The sequence below is a fragment of the Gossypium hirsutum genome, chromosome D10, assembly GCF_007990345.1.
Source record: "Gossypium hirsutum isolate 1008001.06 chromosome D10, Gossypium_hirsutum_v2.1, whole genome shotgun sequence".
Classification (NCBI taxonomy): Eukaryota; Viridiplantae; Streptophyta; class Magnoliopsida; order Malvales; family Malvaceae; genus Gossypium; species Gossypium hirsutum.
Window position 1 is genome coordinate 2,877,500 of NC_053446.1, and position 24,014 is coordinate 2,901,513.

The 24,014-nt window shown below is 33.0% G+C and overlaps 3 protein-coding genes across 11 annotated transcripts; 1 reads left to right on the plus strand and 2 right to left on the minus strand.

Moving 5' to 3' along the window:
* Positions 1–359: 359 nt before the first annotated feature.
* LOC121222440 (codeine O-demethylase) lies at positions 360–8,060 on the plus strand. Its single transcript, XM_041103207.1, has 5 exons — positions 360–431; positions 5,769–5,909; positions 6,102–6,343; positions 6,724–7,048; positions 7,714–8,060. The coding sequence occupies exons 1-5, from the start codon at positions 360–362 to the stop codon at positions 7,963–7,965; spliced, it is 1,032 nt and encodes a 343-aa protein (XP_040959141.1). The 3' UTR covers positions 7,966–8,060.
* Positions 8,061–10,604: 2,544 nt separating this feature from the next.
* On the minus strand, positions 10,605–15,272 carry LOC121222307 (transcription factor GTE10). 9 transcript variants are annotated; one of them, XM_041102789.1, is made up of 11 exons: positions 14,931–15,272; positions 13,352–14,101; positions 13,061–13,124; positions 12,837–12,989; positions 12,672–12,736; positions 12,524–12,584; positions 12,357–12,440; positions 12,103–12,221; positions 11,910–11,976; positions 11,145–11,266; positions 10,605–11,053 (listed from the first exon to the last, which is right to left on the minus strand). In XM_041102789.1, the coding sequence occupies exons 2-11, from the start codon at positions 14,090–14,092 to the stop codon at positions 10,781–10,783; spliced, it is 1,749 nt and encodes a 582-aa protein (XP_040958723.1). In that variant the 5' UTR covers positions 14,093–14,101; positions 14,931–15,272; the 3' UTR covers positions 10,605–10,780. The 9 variants fall into 9 exon arrangements, with proteins under 9 accessions (XP_040958723.1, XP_040958728.1, XP_040958726.1 ...); XM_041102794.1 differs by having other exon boundaries at positions 11,910–11,943; positions 13,352–14,108; positions 14,931–15,235; XM_041102792.1 differs by having other exon boundaries at positions 11,910–11,946; positions 13,352–14,108; positions 14,931–15,235.
* Positions 15,273–20,806: 5,534 nt separating this feature from the next.
* LOC121202908 (bidirectional sugar transporter SWEET2a) lies at positions 20,807–23,020 on the minus strand. The gene is made up of 6 exons (XM_041102797.1): positions 22,818–23,020; positions 22,546–22,582; positions 22,243–22,459; positions 22,007–22,165; positions 21,803–21,922; positions 20,807–21,278 (listed from the first exon to the last, which is right to left on the minus strand). Exons 1-6 carry the CDS (start codon positions 22,876–22,878, stop codon positions 21,171–21,173), a joined length of 702 nt encoding a protein of 233 aa, XP_040958731.1. The 5' UTR covers positions 22,879–23,020; the 3' UTR covers positions 20,807–21,170.
* Positions 23,021–24,014: the final 994 nt, after the last annotated feature.

Genomic DNA, 24,014 nt, shown 5'->3' on the forward strand with positions numbered 1-24,014 from the left:
ACTACTATATCTTTAATTTCAAAATTTTAAAGTAATTTGCGTCAATTTCCAATCCATTGAATCATATGATAGTGGAAATGTGTAACCTAATTAAACCCAAATGTAAGATGTAAATGCATGCAGAAATTCACCTAGTGCAGCAACAAGGAGGATGGCTGCCATATGTATAATTATTAGAAATTATGGTCAACCACGTTTGTAGCCTGTAGGTGGTAGTAACCGACTTTTTTTTTTCTTTTTTAAAATTATCCACATTTTGTTTTAAATTTAAAAAACAATCCAAAATGTTAGGCGAAATTTTCCCTATAATACTCTTGTAGTGAGCTGTTCTATAAGCATATCAACCAAGGTCAGCAAATATGGCAGCAATTCCAGTTCTTAGTGTTCAAGAGCTTGTCAAACAGCCTATCATTACAATCCCCCAACACTATGTTCGTGTTGAAAAGACAAATTAAAAGGGGTGTTGAAAAGTCAAAAAAAATGGGAGGTGCAAGTGGCACCGAAAGAAAAAAATGGTAGGCAAGTTGTTTAAAGTTGAATGGGATAATTGTAATTTTGGTCCCAAATTTTTTAGGCCATTTGCAAGTTAGTCCCTGAACATCAACTATAAATAGGCCTAACCATTTCTCATTTACACCATCCCAACCAATCTTTCTCTCTTAGTTTTCTCTCTTCTCTCATTTGAGAATTCTTAAGGAATTCTATTTGTTTGTAATATTTTGGAGATAGTAAAGTTATCATCTGGTGTTAGTGCCCGAGGACGTAGGTATAATTTACCGAACCTCGTTAAAACTCTTATGTTCTTTTTGTCCTATTTTTCTTTCAATATTTGAGGGTATAATAGTAGTATTTAATTGTGCTATTAAATTACGTTAGAAGGAATATTCTGACTAAGGAAAGACTTGGTATTTAAGAGATCCTTGTGATCCACCTCTCTTCCCTGGGAATTGAACTTTGTGTGATTTTTTAGTACAATAATTTACACGCTTCCGACCCTATTGGAACAACAAGTGGTATCAGAGCTGAAGGTTAATCGTAGTATGCTCTGTGGTTGCAGTTTAAACTGATCTTTCACATCAGAAAAGATTTCCTTAGGTATATTAAAAGATTATGGAGAAAACGGTCGGTGTAGGAGCTTCAACATCGTCCATGTGGACAAGACCGACAATTGAAAATGCAAGATTGGCCGTAGAGATCTTTGATGGCACGGGCCATTTTGGTATGTGGCAAAGTGAGGTTCTAGATGCCCTTTTTCAGCAGGGTCTAGACATTGCCATTGATGAAGAGAAACTAGATGATGTACAGGAGAAAGATTGGAAGGCGATCAATCGGTTGGCATGTGGCACAATTCGATCATGCCTTTCTCGAGAGCAGAGGTATGCTTTTTCAAAGGAGACTTCTGCAAATAAGTTGTGGGTGGCACTTGAAGAAAATTTTTTGAAGAAAAACAGTCAAAATAAGCTCCACTTGAAGAAAAGACTGTTTCGCTTCACATACGTCCCAAGTACCACAATGAATGATCACATCACCAAATTTAATCAGTTAGTCACTGATTTGCTGAATATGGATGAGACATTCAAAGATGAAGATTTGGCTTTGATGCTGTTGGGGTCACTTCCTGAGGAGTTTGAGTTCCTAGAAACTACTCTACTTCATGGCAGGAGTGATATATCTCTGAGCGAAGTCTGTGCGGCCTTATACAGTTATGAACAGAGAAAGAAGGACAAACAGAAAAACTCAATCAGAGATACAGAAACTTTAGTAGTCCGAGGTCGTTCATACACTCGGAAGAAAACTCAAAAGGGGAGATCAAAGTCAAAGTCCAGACTCGGGAAAGATGAATGTGATTTTTGTCATGAGAAAGGCCACTGGAAGAAAAATTGTCCAAAGCTGAAGAATAAGGGAAAAGCTGTTGTAGATGCTTGTGTTGCTAAGCATGATACTAGTGACTCTGAACTATCACTGGTTGCATCATCATCGTCATTCCATTCAGATGAGTGGATATTGGATTCGGGTTGTACCTATCATATGTCCCCTAACCGGGAGTGGTTCTCTGATTTAGTAGAACTAAATGGAGGAGTTGTTTATATGGGCAATGACAATGCCTGTAAAACTGTTGGGATAGGTTCAATCCAATTAAAGAATCAAGATGGATCAACCAGAGTTCTGACTGATGTTCGGTACGTGCCCAGTTTGAAGAAAAATCTCATCTCATTGGGAGCCTTGGAATCTAATGGTTCAGTTGTTACTATGAGAGATGGGATTTTGAAAGTGACATCTGGCGCACTTGTGATTTTGAAGGGCATCAGGAAAAATAACTTGTATTACTACCAAGGTAGTACAGTTATTGGAGCAGTCGCTACAGCTTCCGGTAACAAAGAATTGGACTCAATGCAGTTGTGGCATATGAAGTTGGGACATGCCAGCGAAAAATCCTTGCAAATTCTAGCAAAGCAAGGATTGTTGAAAGGTACAAAGGCTTGCAAATTAAAATTTTGCAAGCATTGTGTTCTGGGAAAGCAAAAGAGAGTGAAATTCGGTACTGCTATCCATAATACAAAAGGTATTTTGGAATATGTTCACTCAGATGTGTGGGGGCCTTCCAAGACACCTTCATTGGGAGGAAAACACTACTTTGTTACTTTTGTTGATGACTTTTTCAGAAGAGTTTGGGTGTATACCATGAGAACTAAGGATGAAGTGCTTAGAGTTTTTCTTAAATGGAAAACTATGATCGAAAACCAGACTGGTAAGAAAATCAAGCGGCTTAGGACGGACAATAGAGAGGAATATAAAAGTGATCCGTTCTTCGATGTGTGCCAAGAGTATGGTATTGTTCGACACTTCACAGTTAGGGATACACCACAGCAAAATGGATTGGCAGAGCGTATGAATCGAACATTGCTGGAGAAAGTTCGATGTATGTTGTCCAATGCTGGGTTGGGCAAGCAATTTTGGGTTGAGGCTGTGACATACGCTGGCCATCTTATTAATCGTTTGCCATCATCTGCATTAGAAAGAAAAACTCCTATGGAGGTATGGTCTGGAAAACCGGCTACAGATTATGATTCCTTACATGTGTTTGGATCCACTGCATATTACCATGTGAAGGAGTCAAAGTTAGATCCGAGGGCAAAGAAAGCTCTCTTTATGGGAATCACTTCTGGAGTGAAGGGATTTCGTCTTTGGTGTTTAAGCACAAAGAAAATGATCTGTAGCAGAGATGTTACCTTTGATGAATCTGCCACATTGAAAAAGGTAGCAAATAAAGATATTCAGACGAGCAATACTCCACAGCAGGTGAAGTGTACTCCAAAACAGGTGGAGTTTGAGCAGATGGGGATTTGCCCAGTTAATAAGTCTAATTCCCCAGCCACAATGGAGGAATTAGAGGTTGAAGAGGTTCTGACCCAAGAACCACTAAGTACACCAGAACCAGTTGCAGTTGCAAGGCCACGGAGAGAAATTCGTAAACCTGCTCGATTTACTGATATGGTGGCCTACGCCCTTCCCGTTGTTGATGATATTCCTATCACTTATCAAGAAGCAATGCAAAGCTTAGAAAGTGATAAATGGAAAAGCGCCATGGATGAAGAAATGCAGTCTCTCCTGAAGAACAATACTTGGGAATTGGCGAAATTACCGAAAGGTAAAAGGGCAATCGGATGTAAGTGGGTATTCGCAAAGATAGATGGATCTCCTAGCAAGAAGGATATTCGCTACAAGGCAAGATTGGTAGCTAAAGGCTACGCTCAGAAGGAGGGAATTGACTACAATGATGTATTTTCCCCTGTTGTGAAGCATTCCTCCATTAGAATTTTGTTGGCCTTGGTAGCACAGTTGAATTTGGAACTAGCTCAACTTGATGTTAAGACGGCTTTCTTGCATGGTGAGTTAGAAGAGGAGATCTATATGACTCAGCCCGAAGGATACACAGATGCTGGTGGTAGAAATTGGGTTTGTAAGCTGAACAAATCGCTATATGGATTGAAGCAATCCCCGAGGCAGTGGTACAAGCGATTTGATAGCTTTATGAGAAGGCAGAAGTACACAAGAAGCAAATATGACAATTGTGTATATTTGCAGAAGCTGCATGACGGATCTTTCATTTATCTACTCTTGTATGTTGATGATATGTTAATCGCTTCGAAGATCCAAAAGATCTAGGTGAGGCCAAGAAGATTCTCGGCATGGAGATAAGTAGAGATAGACCGAGAGGCAAGCTCTGTTTAAATTAGAAGCAATATCTGAAAAAGGTATTACAATGTTTTGGTGTAAATGAAAACACAAAACATGTAAGTACCCCACTTGCTTCTCATTTGAAACTTAGTGCTCAATTATCTCCGAAGACTGAAGATGAAAGAGAATATATGGCGAAAGTCCCATATGCTAATGCAGTTGGGAGTTTGATGTATGCGATAGTGTGTACGAGGCCTGACATTTCACAAGCTGTTGGAGTTGTGAGCAGGTATATGCATGATCCTGGAAAAGGACATTGGCAAGCTGTGAAATGGATTCTACGGTATCTTCGAAAAACTGTAGATGTTGGTTTAATTTTCGAACAGGATGAAGCACTTGGTCAGTTTGTAGTTGGATATGTTGATTCCGACTTTGCTGGTGATTTAGATAAACGTCGTTCAACTACGGGGTATCTGTTTACTCTTGCGAAAGCCCCAGTGAGTTGGAAGTCTACCTTACAGTCTACAGTAGCTGTGTCTACTACAGAGGCAGAATATATGGCAGTTAAAGAAGCTGTTAAGGAGGCTATTTGGCTTAATGGATTGTTGAAAGACTTAGGAGTTGTTTAAAGTCACATAAGTTTATATTGTGACAGTCAGAGCGCTATTCATTTAGCGAAAAATCAAGTCTATCATTCAAGAACCAAGCATATCGACGTAAGATATCACTTTGTGCGGGAAGTCTTTGAAAAAAGAAAAATTCTACTTCAGAAGATTCCGACAGCAGATAATCCCGCAGATATGATGACCAAGGTGGTAACAACAATCAAGTTTAATCATTGTTTGAACTTGATTAACATCCTGAGAATTTGAGCACCTTTAGGTGTATGGCGCTCGAGAGCGCATTTGGAGGCACTACAAAAGATAGCTTTATCGAATTTGGGGAGTTGAAGGAAGTATGTGAAGATGTGATTATCCTAATCAAATCTTCAAGGTGGAGATTGTTGAAAAGACAAATTAAAAGGGGTGTTGAAAAGTCAAAAAAAATGGGAGGTGCAAGTGGCACCGAAAGAAAAAAATGGTAGTCAAGTTGTTTAAAGTTGAATGGGATAATTGCAATTTTGGTCCCTAATTTTTTAGGCCATTTGCAAGTTAGTCCCTGAACCTCAACTATAAATAGGCCTAACCATTTCTCATTTACACCATCCCAACCAATCTTTCTCTCTTAGTTTTCTCTCTTCTCCCATTTGAGAATTCTTAAGGAATTCTATTTGTTTGTAATATTTTGGAGATAGTAAAGTTATCATCTGGTGTTAGTGCCCGAGGACGTAGGTATAATTTACCGAACCTCGTTAAAACTCTTATGTTCTTTTTGTCCTATTTTTCTTTCAATATTTGAGGGTATAATAGTAGTATTTAATTGTGCTATTAAATTACGTTAGAAGGAATATTCTGACTAAGGAAAGACTTGGTATTTAAGAGATCCTTGTGATCCACTTCTCTTCCCTGGGAATTGAACTTTGTGTGATTTTTTAGTACAATAATTTACACGCTTCCGACCCTATTGGAACAACAATTCGTTTAGACCAGCAACCCCCCACCGTCCCTCACGGTGGCCGTCCCTTCCCGACGATCCCAATCATTGACATGAATCAACTGGTTTATGGGAAAGATTTTGATCTTCAACTCCACAAGTTGCACTCCGCTTGCAAAGACGGGGGTTTCTTTCAGGTTCTTCAGTTCACCCATATATTTTATAAGCTTGCATGCTATGTGCATGAAATCATAATTTTCTTGATATAGTCTCACGTTTTGGACTTATATGTACTTTCACTATATATATATATTAATTTTATTAGAAGAGAAAGAAAAAGACAAAAAAAATGAAGAAAGAAAAACCCTAAAACTGGTTTTGCAATGCAGTTGGTGAACCATGGGGTTGACAGTATCGTAATGGAGAAGGTGAAACAGGAGGTTGAAGGATTTTATAAGCTTCCATTGGAGGAGAAGATGAAGTATAAGATAAGGGAAGGTGAGGTTGAAGGGTACGGAAGTATAGAGAGAGAGGACGGTAAATTTGATTGGGCTGATAGACTTTATATGATCACTAACCCTATTCTTCTACGAAAACCTCATCTCTTCCTTGAGCTCCCTTCATCCTTGAGGTTTTTATCCTTTTTCTTTTAAAAATCTCATATTCTTAAAAATGAATAGTAAAAATATAGATATTGAATTAAAGAGAAAATAAATTAATAGCCCATCTAAAAATAGAAAGTAGAAAGAGACATTTGTGGTCCTTTCACTTTTTGGCATTAATTTGGTTGGATATTTATGTCTGGACAGAAAATTAAGACAGAATTTCTTGATGTTTTTTGTAAATTAGATTATAAGAAGTAATTGAATTTCAACCTTAATGACTCAAATCAAACAAATTTGAATTTGAAGTAATTTATTTCAGTATGATACTAAACTTTTAGATCCAAATGAAAACTATGTGGAAGTGAATCTAGTAATGACAGATCATTGTCTTTCTCTTCATATAAAGAAATACGTTGGAGTCTTACATCTTGGAACTGCAAAGCCTTGCGATGAAGCTTCTAAGTTTAATGGCTAAAGCTTTGGAAATTGATGAAAAGGAAATGATAGAATATTTCGAGGACGGCATGCAATCGTTGAGGATGACATGCTATCCTCCATGCCCGCAACCAGAGTTGGTGACGGGCATTACTCCCCACTCCGATCCCACTATCCTCACCTTTCTCCTCCAACTTAACGGAGTCGACGGCCTCCACATCAACAAAGATGGTTGTTGGTTCCCCATTACCATCCTTCCAGATGCCCTCGTTGTCAATGTAGGAGACATTTTAGAGGTTCAAATATTTCTCTCATCTCTCTCTCTTTTGTTTTAAATATGGTTTTATTCTGCAACACATCCTCAAATTATGATTCATATTTTAAATTGATCCATTATCCATGTATCGCCAACATGGATTTTATTTTATTTTTTGCATTTTAAATATTCAATTACTTTTAGTTTAAGTTATTTATTTTATTTTATGTTTTAATTTAATATAATATTTTTATTTTGGGCTTTTAAAACTCTTGTTTTCTTCTTCAATATTCATAATCCATTAAGCATAGCTCAAAGCACAATTTTTTAACACAGGCTTCTTCTGATATTGAAGATATGAATTAAGGGCTTTGTGAAGACCAGACCATACTTTTAGCATGAAGTCCCTCTTGAATCATTCATATCATTAACAATCAAAGCAATCTTAGCGCCAATGAAAAGTAAAATTTAAGCATATTGTTTAGCGATACAGAGAAAACTGCAAATAGATGTAACAATTCATATTATTAATTTCATATCATATTGTGAGTGTCACCTGTCAGTCATACATTAAGTATGTATATCCTCTCATAAAAAAATATAATATTAATAGTGTTTAAATTTTAGACCATAGTTCAGGATGCGCGGTAAAATTATCTTTTTATAATATATATATGTTATGATTTAAATATTTAAATACTGCAGATCTTTAGCAATGGGGTATACCGCAGCATTGAGCATAGGGCAATACCGAATGCAGAGAAAGAAAGAATCTCAATAGCCTTTTTCATAAAGCCTAAAAGAGAGGCATACGTAGGGCCATCGCCAAGTTTGATAAATCCTCAAAACCCTCCATTGTATAAAAGGGTTGGGATGGAGCAATACGTTAAAGATTTCTTCTCTCGTAAGCTCAATGGGAAAACATATCTGCAACATATGAGGATCAGTGATGAATAATGAAGAAGACTATCACTCTACTTGATTTTACTTGAAAATAAAAACTACATATACACACACAGCTTTAGTGTGGTGTGATGATATTGGAGCTTTGGTGTTACATATGTATGAGACGTCAGCCCTGAGCTCAACTGCTTCTATCTGCAGGGCTGTGTTCGTATAGCATAATGAATAAAATGTGTAAAACGTATGTGTTTCTGTCTATTTGATTTTGTATAATAATACATTTATAATAAAAGCTTTAGAAAAAAAAAACCATTAAGACTTTGCTCGAATAAATAAAATTTATATTGTTTGATAGAGTAGAAAAATGAGATGAAATTAAAAAATCATAACTTTAAATTAGGTCATATATGATAAAAGGTTGAAAAAATTTAATCAACTGAAAATTAATATTTTCAACATCTTGATTATTTGAACATGTTTGATAACCCATAATGAAAATTACTATATAGAAATTTTTCTACAAAAAAATATAAAAAAAATAATAAGTAGATAGTAACCTACTTATCACTTAATACAAAATAATTTTGATTATTTTTTATTTTATTTTATTTAATATTATATTATATTACCTTTAGTTAAACAATCTAATTATATTCAGAATTTAATTTTAAGGAATATGTCAAACAAATTTTATGACTTAAATTCAACAACACTTAATGTTTCAGTTTATCAAACATATACTAACACACATCTCTACTATTATCATACCAATTTGGAATTATTGATTTTTATGTATTAGAATAGAAAATGATCGTCTATTTCTTCTTCTTTTTTCCTCCCACTTTTCTTTCCCACCAAACACACTCAAATTTTATTTTCTTTCCACTTTTCTCACTTCACAACTCTTTTTAAAATGATAAGCACATGTACAAGTATACCATTAATTTTCTCTTATAACTGATTAATTTTAATCCAACCCATAATTTTTTTGAAAAATATATCATTTTAAAAAAAATAAGGTTTAAAGTTGGAACTTAGACATTAAAATTTAAAATTTTAAGGTTTGAAGTTTTAGGTTTATAGTTTAGAAGCGAGTTTTTGAGTTTAAAGTTTAGGGTTCTAGAGTTCGATAATAGAGGTTTTAAGATTTTTGGGTTTTAAGAATTATGGTTTAAATTTTGAGATTTGAAAGTTTGGAATTTAGGGCTAAGAGTTAAGATTTGATGGTTCAAGATTCAAGGTTTTAAACTTTTAATTTTATGATTTGAATATCATGTTCAAAATTTGAAATTTAGAAATTTGAAATTTGAGTTCAAGTATGGTAAAATTTATAAAAAGCTTATAAAATTATTAATAATATAAATATAAAAAATTATATCCAGTCATTTTCCTGAGAATGTTATGGATGGAAATGGAGTTGGAAATGAATGAAGAAATCATTTTAACATACGAAAAACAAGGGGGATGTGGTCAAAGTTGGCTAAAGAAGCTCCAATTTAAAGCTTTACAATATTTTCACTTATATTTAGGGTTAGCTTAGATGGACCGTATATTTACCTGTTATTAGTGTAAAAATAATGATGACAGTGAGATTAGATACTGTAACAATATTATAACATGAGATAAAAAATAAACTAAATGCACCGCATTACACCCAATTACTCATCCAAACCTAAAAATTTAGACTATTTTTATACGCACGAGGGAGGGAGTGATGTGATGTATATCCTGAAGCTCGTGTTTCCGTGCGTGGCAGTCAACGTCTAACACCTTCACCACTTCATCGGTGGAGTTGTCGGCTCTAAATTTGTAATCTTTTAGTGGATGTCAACATCTCCTGCAAAAACATACCTCAACTACAAAACATCAAAATTGAAAACCAATACCCAGTTCAGCTGAGGAAATTGATAATTGCACCACAGACAAAATTAAATGTGTTGAAATCTTTTGGTAGAAGTAGTGACTAATTTTCTCGAATCAAAATTGTCGGATAAATAATTGATTATAAAATATACTTTATTTTTATGAGAAAGAATCAAACTCCAATCACATGGTTCAAAGATAAAATAAATTATCACTATGTTACACCTTGTGATTAAAAATAAAATGAGGATTAAATCTCAGACCTTGTACCAATCAACTTAAAATTTATACACCTAATATTTACTTAAAATCAGGTAAAATATCATGAAGGCTTTTGTATTGAAGTTAAATTACGTTCTATCTCTTTTATTTAAAAAATTGACAAATTAATTTTTGTTTATTGAATCAAAAAATAAATTTACCCTTTTTGTTTAAAATCTCAACTATAACATACAATTATATGTAACATGTTATATGTATATAATGACCAATTTTTAACAAAATGATCAATTTACTCTTTAATTTAATATAAAGTGACTAATTTATTTATTTTTAATAGAAAGAACAAAATATAAAAAAAAAATTAAGGTCGCACAATTTTACCACTGTTCTAAACGTGCTGAATTTGTTGGTTAGGTAATTGTCAATCCAATCCCACAAAATAAACTCCCAAGCCAAAAGGCAAAAATCCCGAAGCAGCTTTTTCATTTCAACGTCCACAGCTGTGAGAGCATTTAGCACCTATAGGACAGATGGCAATAGCACTCTAATAAATGAGATATTTGCCTTACATGTAGCAAATCTTTTGAAGAGAGTAGGCATTGAAGTGGTTGGGAGGAACTATGCTTTTTAGCTTTTTCTATATAATAATAATAAATGTGTTTGGCTGACTACACAATTAATCCTACAAAAATACTTGGATTTACAATCAAATCTGGGGGTACTCGCTAAGAAGCTATTAACGAGGACCGCCGCCAATTTTTAATACTAACAATCATGTTTTTTATTACAGTATTTCTCCTTCTTCACAAACAATGTCTTCATTAAGAAAAGCGTCCTCATCCTCCTCGTCTTCAAAGTACTCGTCTTTGAAGAATAAACCCAGTTTATGGAGTGGATTCTCACCTTTTATCATCCCATAAGCTCCTCCTTCAATTACCCTTTCACATGCTCCACTTTTTCGACCATAAAATTGATTACTGTACAGACAACATCCTAACAACGTTTCCAGTTCCTTTAGAATCTCCAGATTCTGTTCAATCTCTGCTGTTTTTTCCATCTGCAAATATCAAAAGGCCATACAAATCTAAACCCACTCCTACAAAATGAACATAATGTACACCAGAAAAGGAGGGCAAAAAATTGTAAACCTTTTGCAGTGCAAGTCGAGCGGCTTCTCTTTCTCTTTCCCGTTGCTTTTTCAATTCAGATTCCGCCTTCATTTTGGCAGCATATTCAGCAGCCCGGATTTGAGCTTCAATCTTTGCCTTTTCTGTACAAAGATATAACAAAGAGTCAACTACCAAACCTACAGGTATTATTGCTGAATAGTGTTATCCAACTTAGAACTAGTAGTAAAAAGGACTGGTTCCTGTATTCAGCCTTCAAAAAATGTGCATCAGGAGAACTGGTATTCCTAATCACATATATCTCATCTTATCATAAAACATATAGACTAACATAGAATAGAACTGTATAAATCAAACCCACCCTACAAGTACGTTCATTTCTTTTATATAATGAGAACTTTCAGATATGAACACGTTAGCACAAGAAAACACGAGGGGAAGAGAAATTGTAGAATATGATATCAAATTAATGATTGAATATGGAGGCACACACTGGATCATCCTGATAATAAGATTGATTTGGCACACACAAACAGAAAAGGGTGAAAAATATATATATCTTATTTAATAGTTAACAAAAAACAAAGTAAACATGTATTTTAAATTGGAACACATCACTTGAGAGTTGAGACACCCATAAAGAGTTGAACTTCTTGTCAATCTTTTTAATTCCATTTTATGAGAATCAGAAGTTCATTCTATAGCAGCCAAATTAAAAATAGGAAATAGAAAAAAAATAAAATGACCAACAACAGACAACAATAACTCAAGAACTAGAACAATCACCTTCGCGCTGCCTCCGTTCCAATCTTTCTCTTTCCTGCTGTAACTTAACTGGATCAGCTTTATCACCCTATTTAGTAAAGCAGCTTAATTATCACTATTAAATACCAAGAAGCCAACAAGCAATTCACACCATGCAACATAAATTCCAAGACAACATTCAAAATGAAAAAGATATAACCTTGCATAAACTTACATGATCAAGTAGTGTCTTCTTCTGAGCTTTCAAAATGGTCTCTGCAAAACGGCTTTTTAGCATTGCAGCACGGAGAGCCTTCTTCGGTGACATTTGTGCATCAAAAATAGGAGTTGAGCCTAATAATAGAAAAACAATGAACGGGTTAAACTTACCGCATTGAAGCAATTTAAACGACAACCACAAACCACATCAGCTCTTCAAGGCAAAGAGAAAAGAACTTAAAACGGTTTAACATCAGTAGATAAACTAACCTTCACCAGAACCAGCATCTGTTGCAGGAGTTGTAAGATGGGGACTAAGAGAAACATTCCCTTCGTCTAAAGCACTTACAGCACCTAAACATTTTTTGCAAGAATTCAAATACTCAAATCAAGAATCAAGTAGAAAATCATGAAATACAATTGAGATATTTCCTCACCATTAGAATCTGGATCAGACTTGCTCATTTGTGATGTCAATGTGCTTTTTGCCTGGCAGTCCTATATTTTGATGTAAAATTTTAGTAACATATTTCATGGCACTAATCAGAACAATAACCATGATATTATAAAAACAATCACATGTACCAGTTTAGAGGCATCAGCACCACACACTCTAAGATCTCCACCCAACAATCTTTCTGAAGTCACATCTACACCAAGCCAAAAATAAGATTTTTGGAAAATTAAAGAAAGTTATGGCCTAAAATAACAAAAAAGAAAAAGTGGTAGCACAAGAAGTCATTAACTAACCACTCGAAGATGCATGATTTGAATCACACGGAAGGCTACATTGACACTTCATGCTCCCACATGAACTGCATTTGCAGGCACCTGGGCTCAATGGTGGCTTGGCATTGATAGGCCCATTTGTACACCCACCACTAGAACTAGCACTACTGGTGCCTATAAGACACATCGCAAATTAGCTCCAATAAAGAGCCATAAAGCAGAAACTTTATTCTGCCACTTCGTACCTTTTTGTAAGTTCTTTCCTGGCAACTTGCTCACACTATTCCGTGTAGGTTTAGGAGTCTCAACCTGTTAACAAGTCAATGACCTCAGCATCAAAAGCAACTCGGATTTTCTATTATAATAACATAAAATGAGCAAACGCATAACATCAAGCCAGAACAAAGATGCTTAACTCCTTCCTGTTTTGTAAGCAATTTTCAAACCCAGCCTTTTTCTTTAATAAATAAATCAAATTTAAACCAATTCAAAATACACAAGAATGTTTGTTTACAAATACCACAGACAGTACTCACTTCTGCTGCTCTTACATTCAAAGTCACTTTCTCAACCTTCTCCTCAGATGGCTTTGACTTCTTCGGCAAAGAGCTATTTCGGTATAGCTGTATTTTAGGACAACCCTGCCTTGATTCATCAACATCTTTCAGTCGCACACTTGAAATTTTCCCATTCCCAACCTTAAAATTTTCTTGATTCCACTTTTCCTCCAAAGATTTCCATCTTGACTCAAAAAACTCGTTCATTTTTTGCGCCATTTTATGAACGTTATTAGATGGGGGATTATACAGCATGGCATTAGAAAACGTCAGTCTAATATCAGCCACAAATTCTTCAATGCCGAGATAAGCATTCTTTACTAGCTTGGACTTAATTGTACCCAAATCCATGGGGTTTTTTATTATTGAAAAATAATCAGGAATCTTTAAAGCTATAGGATCCACTGGTTGATTGAAAACCCAACCAGCTGGATGCTTCATCAAAGCATTCAGTAGGGTAGTACACTGCTGAGTCATGCTGCGGTCCATCTTTCGCCTCTTCTCTTGTGGACCACCCATTATCACCCCTTCTGGTCGACGCTTAGAAGCACCATAAGTCTCTTTTGAATTGCCAGGATATGACTTCCTTTTCCCATCAAAAGAGCTGCTCAGTTGCTGCCCAAACTCAAGTGATTGTGGCGCAGAAACCGATTCAATCCTTAGAATGGGGAACTTAATCTTCAACTTATGCTTTGGCACTACACTTTCTGCAGCAATCATTTTTTGAACCTGCGAACTTGAAATATACCACCTTCTATATTTACACACAGCCAAACATATGGAAAAGTAGAAAAAAAAACATAAACAAGAGCTTAAACTTTTTTTTTTTTTGAAGCAGCAACATGCTAAAAGATCCATAAATTCATGGCTTATATTGGCAGGACCAATATCAAATGCATCACGCATTAAACAAATGGTAAGATATAATGCCAACATGGATTCATACAAGTAAACTAAGGGTAAAATCAAGAACCTTCAAAAGAAGTAAAAAGCTGATCAGATGCAATAGGGGTTTCAAACAAATATCCAGCAAAAGCAAACCCCCCCCCCAAATAAAACACTTCAAAGCCAATGTATTTGTTCTTTTTACAGATCACCCGATCATCCTTCACACAGCGTTGACCAAAAAAGACCAAAACTTTGTAACAAACACGACTAAAGATAATAAACCCACAAAATATCGAATTTAAACCGATGATTCAGTAACTTAAACACGAAATTTTGCATCAGTACCTGGGAAAATTTGGAACTTTCCATGAAACGAATTCAACTTAAACTAATAACAGAAACAAAATTATTCACCAGAGTACTGATCAGAAGTACATTCATAAAAAGAACCCAACCCACACATGCATTCCAGACCTCAATCCCCCAATTCCAAGAAATCAGAAGATTCAAACCCATGAAGAAGAAGAAAAAAATCAAATTGGGGTCACAAGAGAACTAATAAAAAAAAGGCTTGTACATACATTCCAAACCTCAATTCCCCCGAATCAAAACAATAAATTTCAAACCAACAGAGAGAACAAAACCCAAATTAAGGTTTGCCGAAACATACCAGAAAATCGAAACAAGCAATCACCAGGATCAACTTAAACCGATTGATCGAATCCAATGGCGAGAGATCGAAGAGAAGCGAAACGAAAGTATAATAGAAGAGAGTAAAGATGGAGAAGAGAAGAGAGAGAGTGTAAGAGAATTAGCAAGGGTTTATCTCTCTACACTGCTACTCTTTACTCTTACTCTACTGCTTCTTCCATAGCAAAACAGATAGAGCGGCTAAATCTCATCTTAGGGTTTTCTTTTCTTATCTCTCCGCCTCAACCCGCAATGTACTTGACCAACTTACCCTTTCTTATCCCCTCATCAACAGTCAATTTATGTTTTTTCTGAATTATCTAAGAATCATTAAATTTGTGAAGAATTAATCAACTTTTATATTTATATTAAATATCGCATAATACAAAATAAAATTAAATTTAACTTTAAACCCAAATTAGCAAACAAAATAATTTTAACTCATTATAAGCATATTATTAAATTTAACTCTCAACAATTTATACTTTTTTTGTTGTCTTGACTCTTTTTTAATTAAATTCGACTATTAATTTTTTAAAAATTATTAAATTGTTTTTTTAATAAAAATACTAATTAAAATATTAAATTTTTAACGATATTAGCATGATAATTAGTGTGACAATTCATGTATACTTTATATTAGTCTGACACTAATTGTTTTATATATCATGTCAACGAATAATTTAAAATTATAAAAATTTTAGTAAAAATTAAAACTCAAAAAAAAATTGATAAATTTTTTAAAGATTATTATGGAGTACATGTGAATTGTCATTCGAGTTAAAATATTTTCATTAAAAAATCAATTTAATCTTTTTTTAAATGTCGATGGTTAAATTTAACCCACTCAAAAAAAATATAAATATTAAATATTAAATTTAATATTTTACCATTAAATTAAGAATGGGGGGGAAATTTAATAGGTTTAAAGAAGTACATAGTTTGTAGATTTTAGTGTTGACTTTAACAAAAGATAATAAAAATGTTGATGTGGCCCAGGTTCAACCGTCATCATTAAATATCTTATTTGTGTTGCCCTCAAAAAAAATTTCTTATTTGTGTTGATATTTTTTTTGAGGGCAACAAAAATATAAAAATAAATATTGCATATATTGTGGATAAAATAAGATTAAACATATTTACAGATTAGGTCAGATTAGATCTGAGTTGAGTTTATGATATCGAATTATATATATTTTTTCAATTTAAAATATTAATTTTAATTTTTACTTAAGTCGCAAATTAAAATTTATTTAACATAATTAATTTTATTTAATCTTTAATAATTATATATATATATCTTTTAGTATTATTATGTAATATTTCAACTCAAGTTGTGACTTATTTATCGAGTGTTTATCTTCTCCAAAAACAGCTTGGATTTGAATAAAAACTGTACTAAAAAAATCATTACCTAACATTTTATTTTATTAGACATATTTATTAATATTTGCATTACAATATAATGTATTAAATTTTCAGACCATATAAATTATTAATATATAAAAATAATAATATATTATAGATTTGAAAAATGATAGGACTCGTTTCAAGTTTCAAAGATTAAAACGGTTGATAAAGTAAAGTTGGATTTGGGTTGAACTCATGCATGGTATCAACACTATATAAAATTTATTGGCCCAACTTGATATATAGGCCTCAATTTTTCATTAAACCTTTATATATGGCTAACCCTAAATTTATTTAGTTAAAGGTGTTCATGAGGTGGGTTGGATCAGGTTATGACTAGGTTTAAGCATGATATTAACATGCTTTACATTTGTCAAAGCCCTGCCTGGTTAGAAACATGGGTATAAAATTTTACCCAAACATGTTCACATCTGTAAATGCTTAATCCAGACTCATTCAAAGCTCATCCATGTTGTTTTTCTGGATTATTTATAATATTTTTAATTTAATATTTAATAATTATATATAATTTTTTATATATAAGAATCTTAACAAATTTTTAATATTTACATTATAATATTATATATTACTATAAATTATATAATATATAATAAATACAGAAATGGGTCGAGCTAGACTCAAGCATTAGATGTTTGAGCTTGAACCCAATCTATATTTTAAATAGGTTTATTTTTTTGTTCAAGTCTATAATATTTTTATCCAAAATCACCCAAATTTCATGCGGAACTTTGGGCTTGGGTAAGTAATTCAACCTATGGATAAGTCTAATTTAGATAACCCATATTATTTATTATTTAATATTTAATATTTATGAATATATCATTTACTTTTATTCTATTAAAATTTTAAGGCTTAATACAACATTTGGTACCTAAACTTGATTTTTTTTTTCTAATTCGGTGTCTAGTTTTTTTTTGGCCCAATTGGATACCTGAACTAGGCATTTTTTCCCCTAAATTGGTATCTAAATTTATTAAATGTTATACAAATTACGCAAAACACTAACAATGTTACTTTTTTTTGTTATGGTACAAAAATATTACCAATATTAAAGGAAATTAATGTTAAAAAAATAGGTATTGAGCTATGCTTAACAAATTAATATTAAATAAGAAAAAATTAAGAATCCAAATTAAAAGAATTCATTATTTTCAATTAATAAATTAATAATTAGTTAATTAAAACTAAAAGTAATTGAACATATAAAATATAAGAAAAAACATTATATCATCTGTCACATGTCGATCATACATTGATTATTTTTACTATCTCATAAAAAATAAAATTGTTAGTATCTTGGAGTAATTTGTAAATGTTTGTCAAGCTCAAGTACCAAATTGAACAAAAACAAAAAGATTAGATACTAAATTAGAAAAAAGAGTAAAATTTAGGTATCAAATTAGAAAAAGGATTAAGTTCAGGTTCCAAATATTATATTAAGCCAATTTCTAAACATAATCTGCTTAATTGTAACATAATTTTTAGTATTTATGTTATAGGATTGTAGGGCAAATGACCAAAAAAAGCCCTTTTTTTTCAAAAATTACCGAAATGGGCCAATTAGCTAATTATTTACCGGAATGGTCCATTTTCCGCGAAATCACGTCCAAGTCAGCGCGATGTCAGGGTACGCGCCAGGAAATTGCGTCCACGTCAGCGCGATTTGCTGACGTGGACACAAATAGCGCCCTTTAGGACGCAATTTGCTGACGTGGACACAAATAGCGCCCTCTAGGACGCGATTTGTTGACGTGGCATGAACAGTTTATGTTTTTTAGCTTGGAAAACTTTGAAAGGCCATAACTTTTCGCTCGGTTGTCCGATTGAGACGATTTTTTTTATTTCGAATAACTTTTCGAGATCTACGTGCTAACAAACTGCCGAAGGCATTTTGCCGCACTTTTCGTCAAAAAAGATCCTTTTTTGCCCCTAAATTTTGATTTTTTCGGTTCAAAATTGAATTTTGTACTTGTTGCTATTGATGTAATATTGAAGAGTTAATTGATTCAAAAGATTCAAAATTGTTACCAACAAGATTTGAACCAAGGAACTAAGGGAAAAGAGCAAGCATCTTAACCAACTAAGCTAAACTAATTAATTAATATATTATAAAAATACTGTTATTATCTTAATTATATTACTTACGTTCTAACGATTTATCGGACCTATTCCATACACGTGTCAAATCAAAAGAAATAATACAACAATTTCGTAAAAAAATCCAGTGTTTACTCCGAATAAATAAGGAAAATAATGATTTGAATGTTTCAAAATTCAATTTTGAACCGAAAAAATCAAAATTTAGGGGCAAAAAATGATCTTTTTTGATGAAAAGTGCGGCAAACCGCCTTCGGCTATTTGTCAGCGCGTAGATCTCGAAAAGTTATTCGAAATCAAAAAAAAAATCGTCTCAATCGGACAACCGAGCGAAAAGTTATGACCTTTCAAAGTTTTTCAAGCTAAAAAACATAAATTGTTCATGCCACGTCAGCAAATCGTGTCCTAGAGGGCGCTATTTGTGTCCACATCAGCAAATCGCGCTGACGTGGACGCGATTTCCTGGCGCATATCCTGATATCGCGCTGAAGTGAACGCGATTTCGCGGAAAATGGACCATTCCGGTAAATAATTAGCTAATTGGCCCATTTCGGTAATTTTTGAAAAAAAGGGGCTTTTTTGGGTCATTTGCCCTAGGATTGTACAATGTAAATTGTTAACATAAATTTAAAAAATAATACAAACAGATGGATTTAGAAACCTTAATGACTAGTTTAGTATTGTTTTTTAAAAGTGTTTTTTAAAAGTACTTTTCAGAAATACTTTTGAAAAGTTTTGTTTAAAATTTAAATGTTTAATATTGCTGTTAAAAAATGATTTTCAGAAATAAAATGTCTATTTTAGACATGATATTATAAAATAATAAATATGCATTTAAATAATGTTCAAATTAGTTAATATTATGATATTTTAGCAAGAATATAAAAAATAATTTATTATAACTTATTGTTAATATTTTAATATATAGTATTAATTTTAAATATTTCTAAGTAATTCATATTATTGATTAAATTTAAACAATTAGAAAACAATTAAACTAAAAAGAGAAAAAAAATGAACAACTTGAAGAGAAGAAGAAGAAAAGAAACTCACCGGTGGAGAAATTAAAAGAGGAACAAAAGAGAAGAGAACTAGAAGAAAGAAAAAAATGAAAAAAAAATGGGTATTCTAACTTGTCTTTTGGAGAAGATAAACTGAAGTTAAAAATGTAAATAGCAGCAAAAGCACTTTTGGCTGAGGAAAAAGTTAAAATTTTCAACTTTACCATATGCCAAAGAACACTTCTTTTTTAGTTGAATTTTTTACTCAACTGGTATATTTGACAATATTTTTAAGTGAAAAGTGATTTTTGAGAAAAAAAAAACTCATCTCAAAAGCACTGCTGAACGGGGCCTAAGTTGGGTAATGGCCAAATTTTTTTTCTCTTTAAAATTTATTCATCCTCAAAACTTATTTTATTATTACAACAATATTGTTTTATATATTATAATTAAATTTAAATAAAACATTTTATTCATTTATGTTTAAAATGTTACGTTTTAGTCACTTACGTTATCGTGTTGTAATATTTTAGTTATTGAACAGTTAATTGCCATTAACGATGTAACGGTAAGCTGATGTAACATGTTAAATCATCATTTCAAACAAAAAATTTAGGTTAAATTATACAGTTGGTCTCCATATTTTTTTTTATTTTGAACAATTTAAATTTTTTTGTTTTATATTCTTTTAACTTTTTTTTCTTTTTTTTTCATTCTCTTCTGCTTCTCCCTCTGTTTTCCTACCTTCTCAAATTCTTTTAACATATCAAGAAATCGAATTGGTAGTAAAAACAGAAGCATGGCATGGGTTTATGGGTTTTGGTTATAGGCAATGATGGCTTTCGACTTCTTGCTTCTTTCTTCACTACTAATTCGACTTCCTGATATGTTAAAAGAAATGCAGAATGTGGGAAAACAGAGGAAGAAACAGAAGATAATGAAAAATAAAGAAAAGAGAGGAAATTTTAAAGAATATAAAACAAAAAAAATTATATTAATTAAAACAAAAAAATACAGAGATCAGTTATATAATTTAACCTAAAATTTTTATTTGAAATGATGATTTAATGTGCCACAACAGCTTACTGTTAACGGTAATTAACGGCTCAATGACTAAAATGTTATAACATGATAATGAAGTGGTTAAAACGTTACATTTTAAACATAAGTGACTAAAATGTAATCTAAGATAAACAAAAATTATGATGAATGTAGTTTCCTAAATATAAAATTACGGAATTTAATTTACAAAATTATTGTCCAAGACTCAATCAATTTCCTCTATTGGAAAGAAAGAGCTTCATCTTGTTATTGAAGCTTTATCAGCTCGAAAAGGATTTGTATTATTCAGGTAATTTCTTCCTTCAATTATTTCTTTCTCCAAGTCCTACAGTTTCCTCTCAAAGCAGTATGATGATGATACCAATGATATTACATATCTAAAATCTAATGGATATACATTCATTTAAATTACAACAAGAATTAGCTTCTGCATTTTGAACCCTATATATAGGTACATACGTATTAATAATACATGTGAATTGCCAACAAGGAGTTCAGTGTAATGGTAATGCACAATATTGCACTCTCAAAGAGAGTACTCAGATTCGAATCTTGAAGACAACATTGTTGGGAGAAGCAGTCACAAACCTTGTATGCCAACTAGTTCATGCACGAAGCTCAACTCTCTTTCAAGGAACAATCAATGGATGCCTCAATTCCCCTTGTGAAGCTCTTTTGAAATAGGCATACAAGGCCAATTGGACTGTCCCCAGTACTGTTCCAATCCCATTGGGAGCCTGTATCAACGCCACACAATATTTTAGAACAATATTTAAATAGTTACACAAGGGAAGGGATTTTCAATTCCTTTAATAGAAATCTTTAAAATCTCGTTCGTATGGAACTGACGGATCCCTTAGTAAGTTCAGTATTGTTTCTTATCAGGGTTTATCTCTCAATAGCCGCACAAGATTCCTCATTGGATCGAGTTGTGCATGATACAATGCTACCTATTAAGGGGACGTGAGTGTTATGCGCTTGGTAAGATTTCAACCCTTGAATAAAGGGCAGGGGTTCAAATCCTATTAAGCATGTGACACTAACCTTCCATTTCTAGATGGCCATGCACCACACACAGTTCGATTTGAGAAAATGCTCTCGTTCCATGAACTCTATACAGCTATCAAAAGAGAAATCCCAACTTAAAGACAATATCGAACTTGTTGAGGGATTCGCTGGCTCCGGACAAGTAACACTTTAAAGACTTTTCCAAAATAAATTGAAAATCTCTCAACAAAAACCAAGATTTGGTGGACCTTACATAGATGAATGGATCGTGCTTGAGCAATCCATATACAAAGAAAGCTAAACTCATCAAGAATGTTGCCAGGGAGAGTGAAAACGGCATGTACTCAACGCTTCTCATTTTGATCACCAAATTCTGCCATATGAATGTTGAAACAAGAACATGAATGAGAAGGGATTCCGGGTTCTAAAACATAGAAAAAATCCGAATGGAACTTACGATTATGAGCAGGGGAGAAGCAAACATAGAAATCAAAGACGCGACGCTTAAATATCCGACGAAAAGTTGCCGTGACGATGAGTTCAAGAACTGGAGGCTCACGAAAACTATCGAAGCAAACACCGCGAAAACCGATACCAAGAACCCCAACATCTTCAGCTGCAAAGCACAAACATCATAAGATTAAAGATCATTTTGCAAATGGGAAAAAGTTAGAAGTTCTTTTAGAAAGTTACCTTCATTGGCTTTTCAGCATATGCAATGAAAATGATGATGTAAATCAATTGAAAAACAGCTCCAATGGAATTGACAGTTGCCACCAAGATAATACCAGGAGATATAATGGGGAACCCATACCAAAGGCAAATCAAACAGTTCAAAAGAGCATATATGTATGGCATCCCTGAAAATTGTTCTGTTGATCCATTTCTGATTATTCTCCTAAATGTTGGTCTAAAAAAAACCAACGAAACAAATGTCAGTAAAAACAAGCCTTGTATCAGCTTCTTCTTTTTTTTTCAGTGTGCAAATAAACTTACATAGGTGACAAGAACAGCCCAAAAGCAAAGATGTTACCTGCAAAAATTTTAAAAATCAACACAAATTAACAAAGTGAGGACTGAATTTGGCTGTTTCATTTGATGAACAAGAAAAAGGAAACCCTTAACCCAGAAAATCTTTATTTATTTCGAAGGCATCAAATTTCAGTATATAAGTTCAAAGTTCCCCCATCATGCATACTGCAAATAATATGAACAGCTCTTAAGCTTAATCATAATCGAAGAGGAAAGCTTGAGAAGCTATAGCCTACCTGCAATACCAGCTGCATCACTGCAAACTTCATAAACTGAAGATATTACTGTTAAAGACATTTGCAAACCTCAAAATATCTTTCCTTTTTTTTTTTCTCTCCCCCTAATCTTGCTTCTCCCCACTTATTTCTTTAGCTTTGTCTTTTTGCAAATAAATCCCAAGAGAAAGCTTCTGGTTCATATAAGACTCAGCTCGCTAAATGCTGATAACTTGTAAACCACATAAATAAATTTAGTTTAAATACTTAGGAGGTCCCTATATTATAGGGACTAGATCAATTTAGTTCCTGTATTTTTTCAATTGCAAAAATTTCATTTACAAAATCACAAAAGCTATAAAAATATTAAACCCTTTAATAATAAACTGTAAATATTAATTTTATTCTGATTTGACTTTATTTGATTTTTTTAATAGTATGAAATTAAATTTATCCGTTAATAGTAAAATGACTAATTTGATTAGGCCCCTATAAAAGAAGGACCTCTTTGATATATTCACCAATAAATACATATAAGCTTTCTGAATTCTCCATGCGGGGTATAATTTAAAACCACTAGTTTTGATTGCCAAATTGGTTTTGTCTTTGCGTGTTTGAGCAGTGTTCACAAATCACAATATTCTTCAATATACAGGGGTGAGGCAGAATAGCCTGTCTTGCTCACCAGGTCACTTTGAGTTAACTCGTAAATAGTAAAATTATTTCTTTAAATGAATTAAACCTGGTTCATGATTGATTCTTACTGAGTCATTGTCAATCAGTTAAAAAAGCAGCTCAGCCTGGACTCACTTTTCACAGCCAAAAACACACTAGTTTACTTTCTGGTACATATGTTCACAACAATTAAGTGACACCATTTGATGAACTCATGTTTTCATGCAAATCAAACATTCAAACCCCACACACAGAGAAAAGAGAGGATATATTTGTTTCTCCCCCATAAAAGAGAAGATAGATAAAATATATGGTGTAGAATCAAAATCAAGATTAGTGGTGGTGTAGGATGGATTATAGACACAGATTCAAGTAAAAGTCTTCAGTAGGCTGCCAAGCTCCCCTTGATGTGACACTTTTCTAATATGTCGCTGTATATTTATGTAAGCCACATGCGTTATAAGATACTCATATCTCTTTTAACTCACATGCATAATAATTTCAATCTGAAATTATTTAATAATTTTTAAATGTTTAATGATA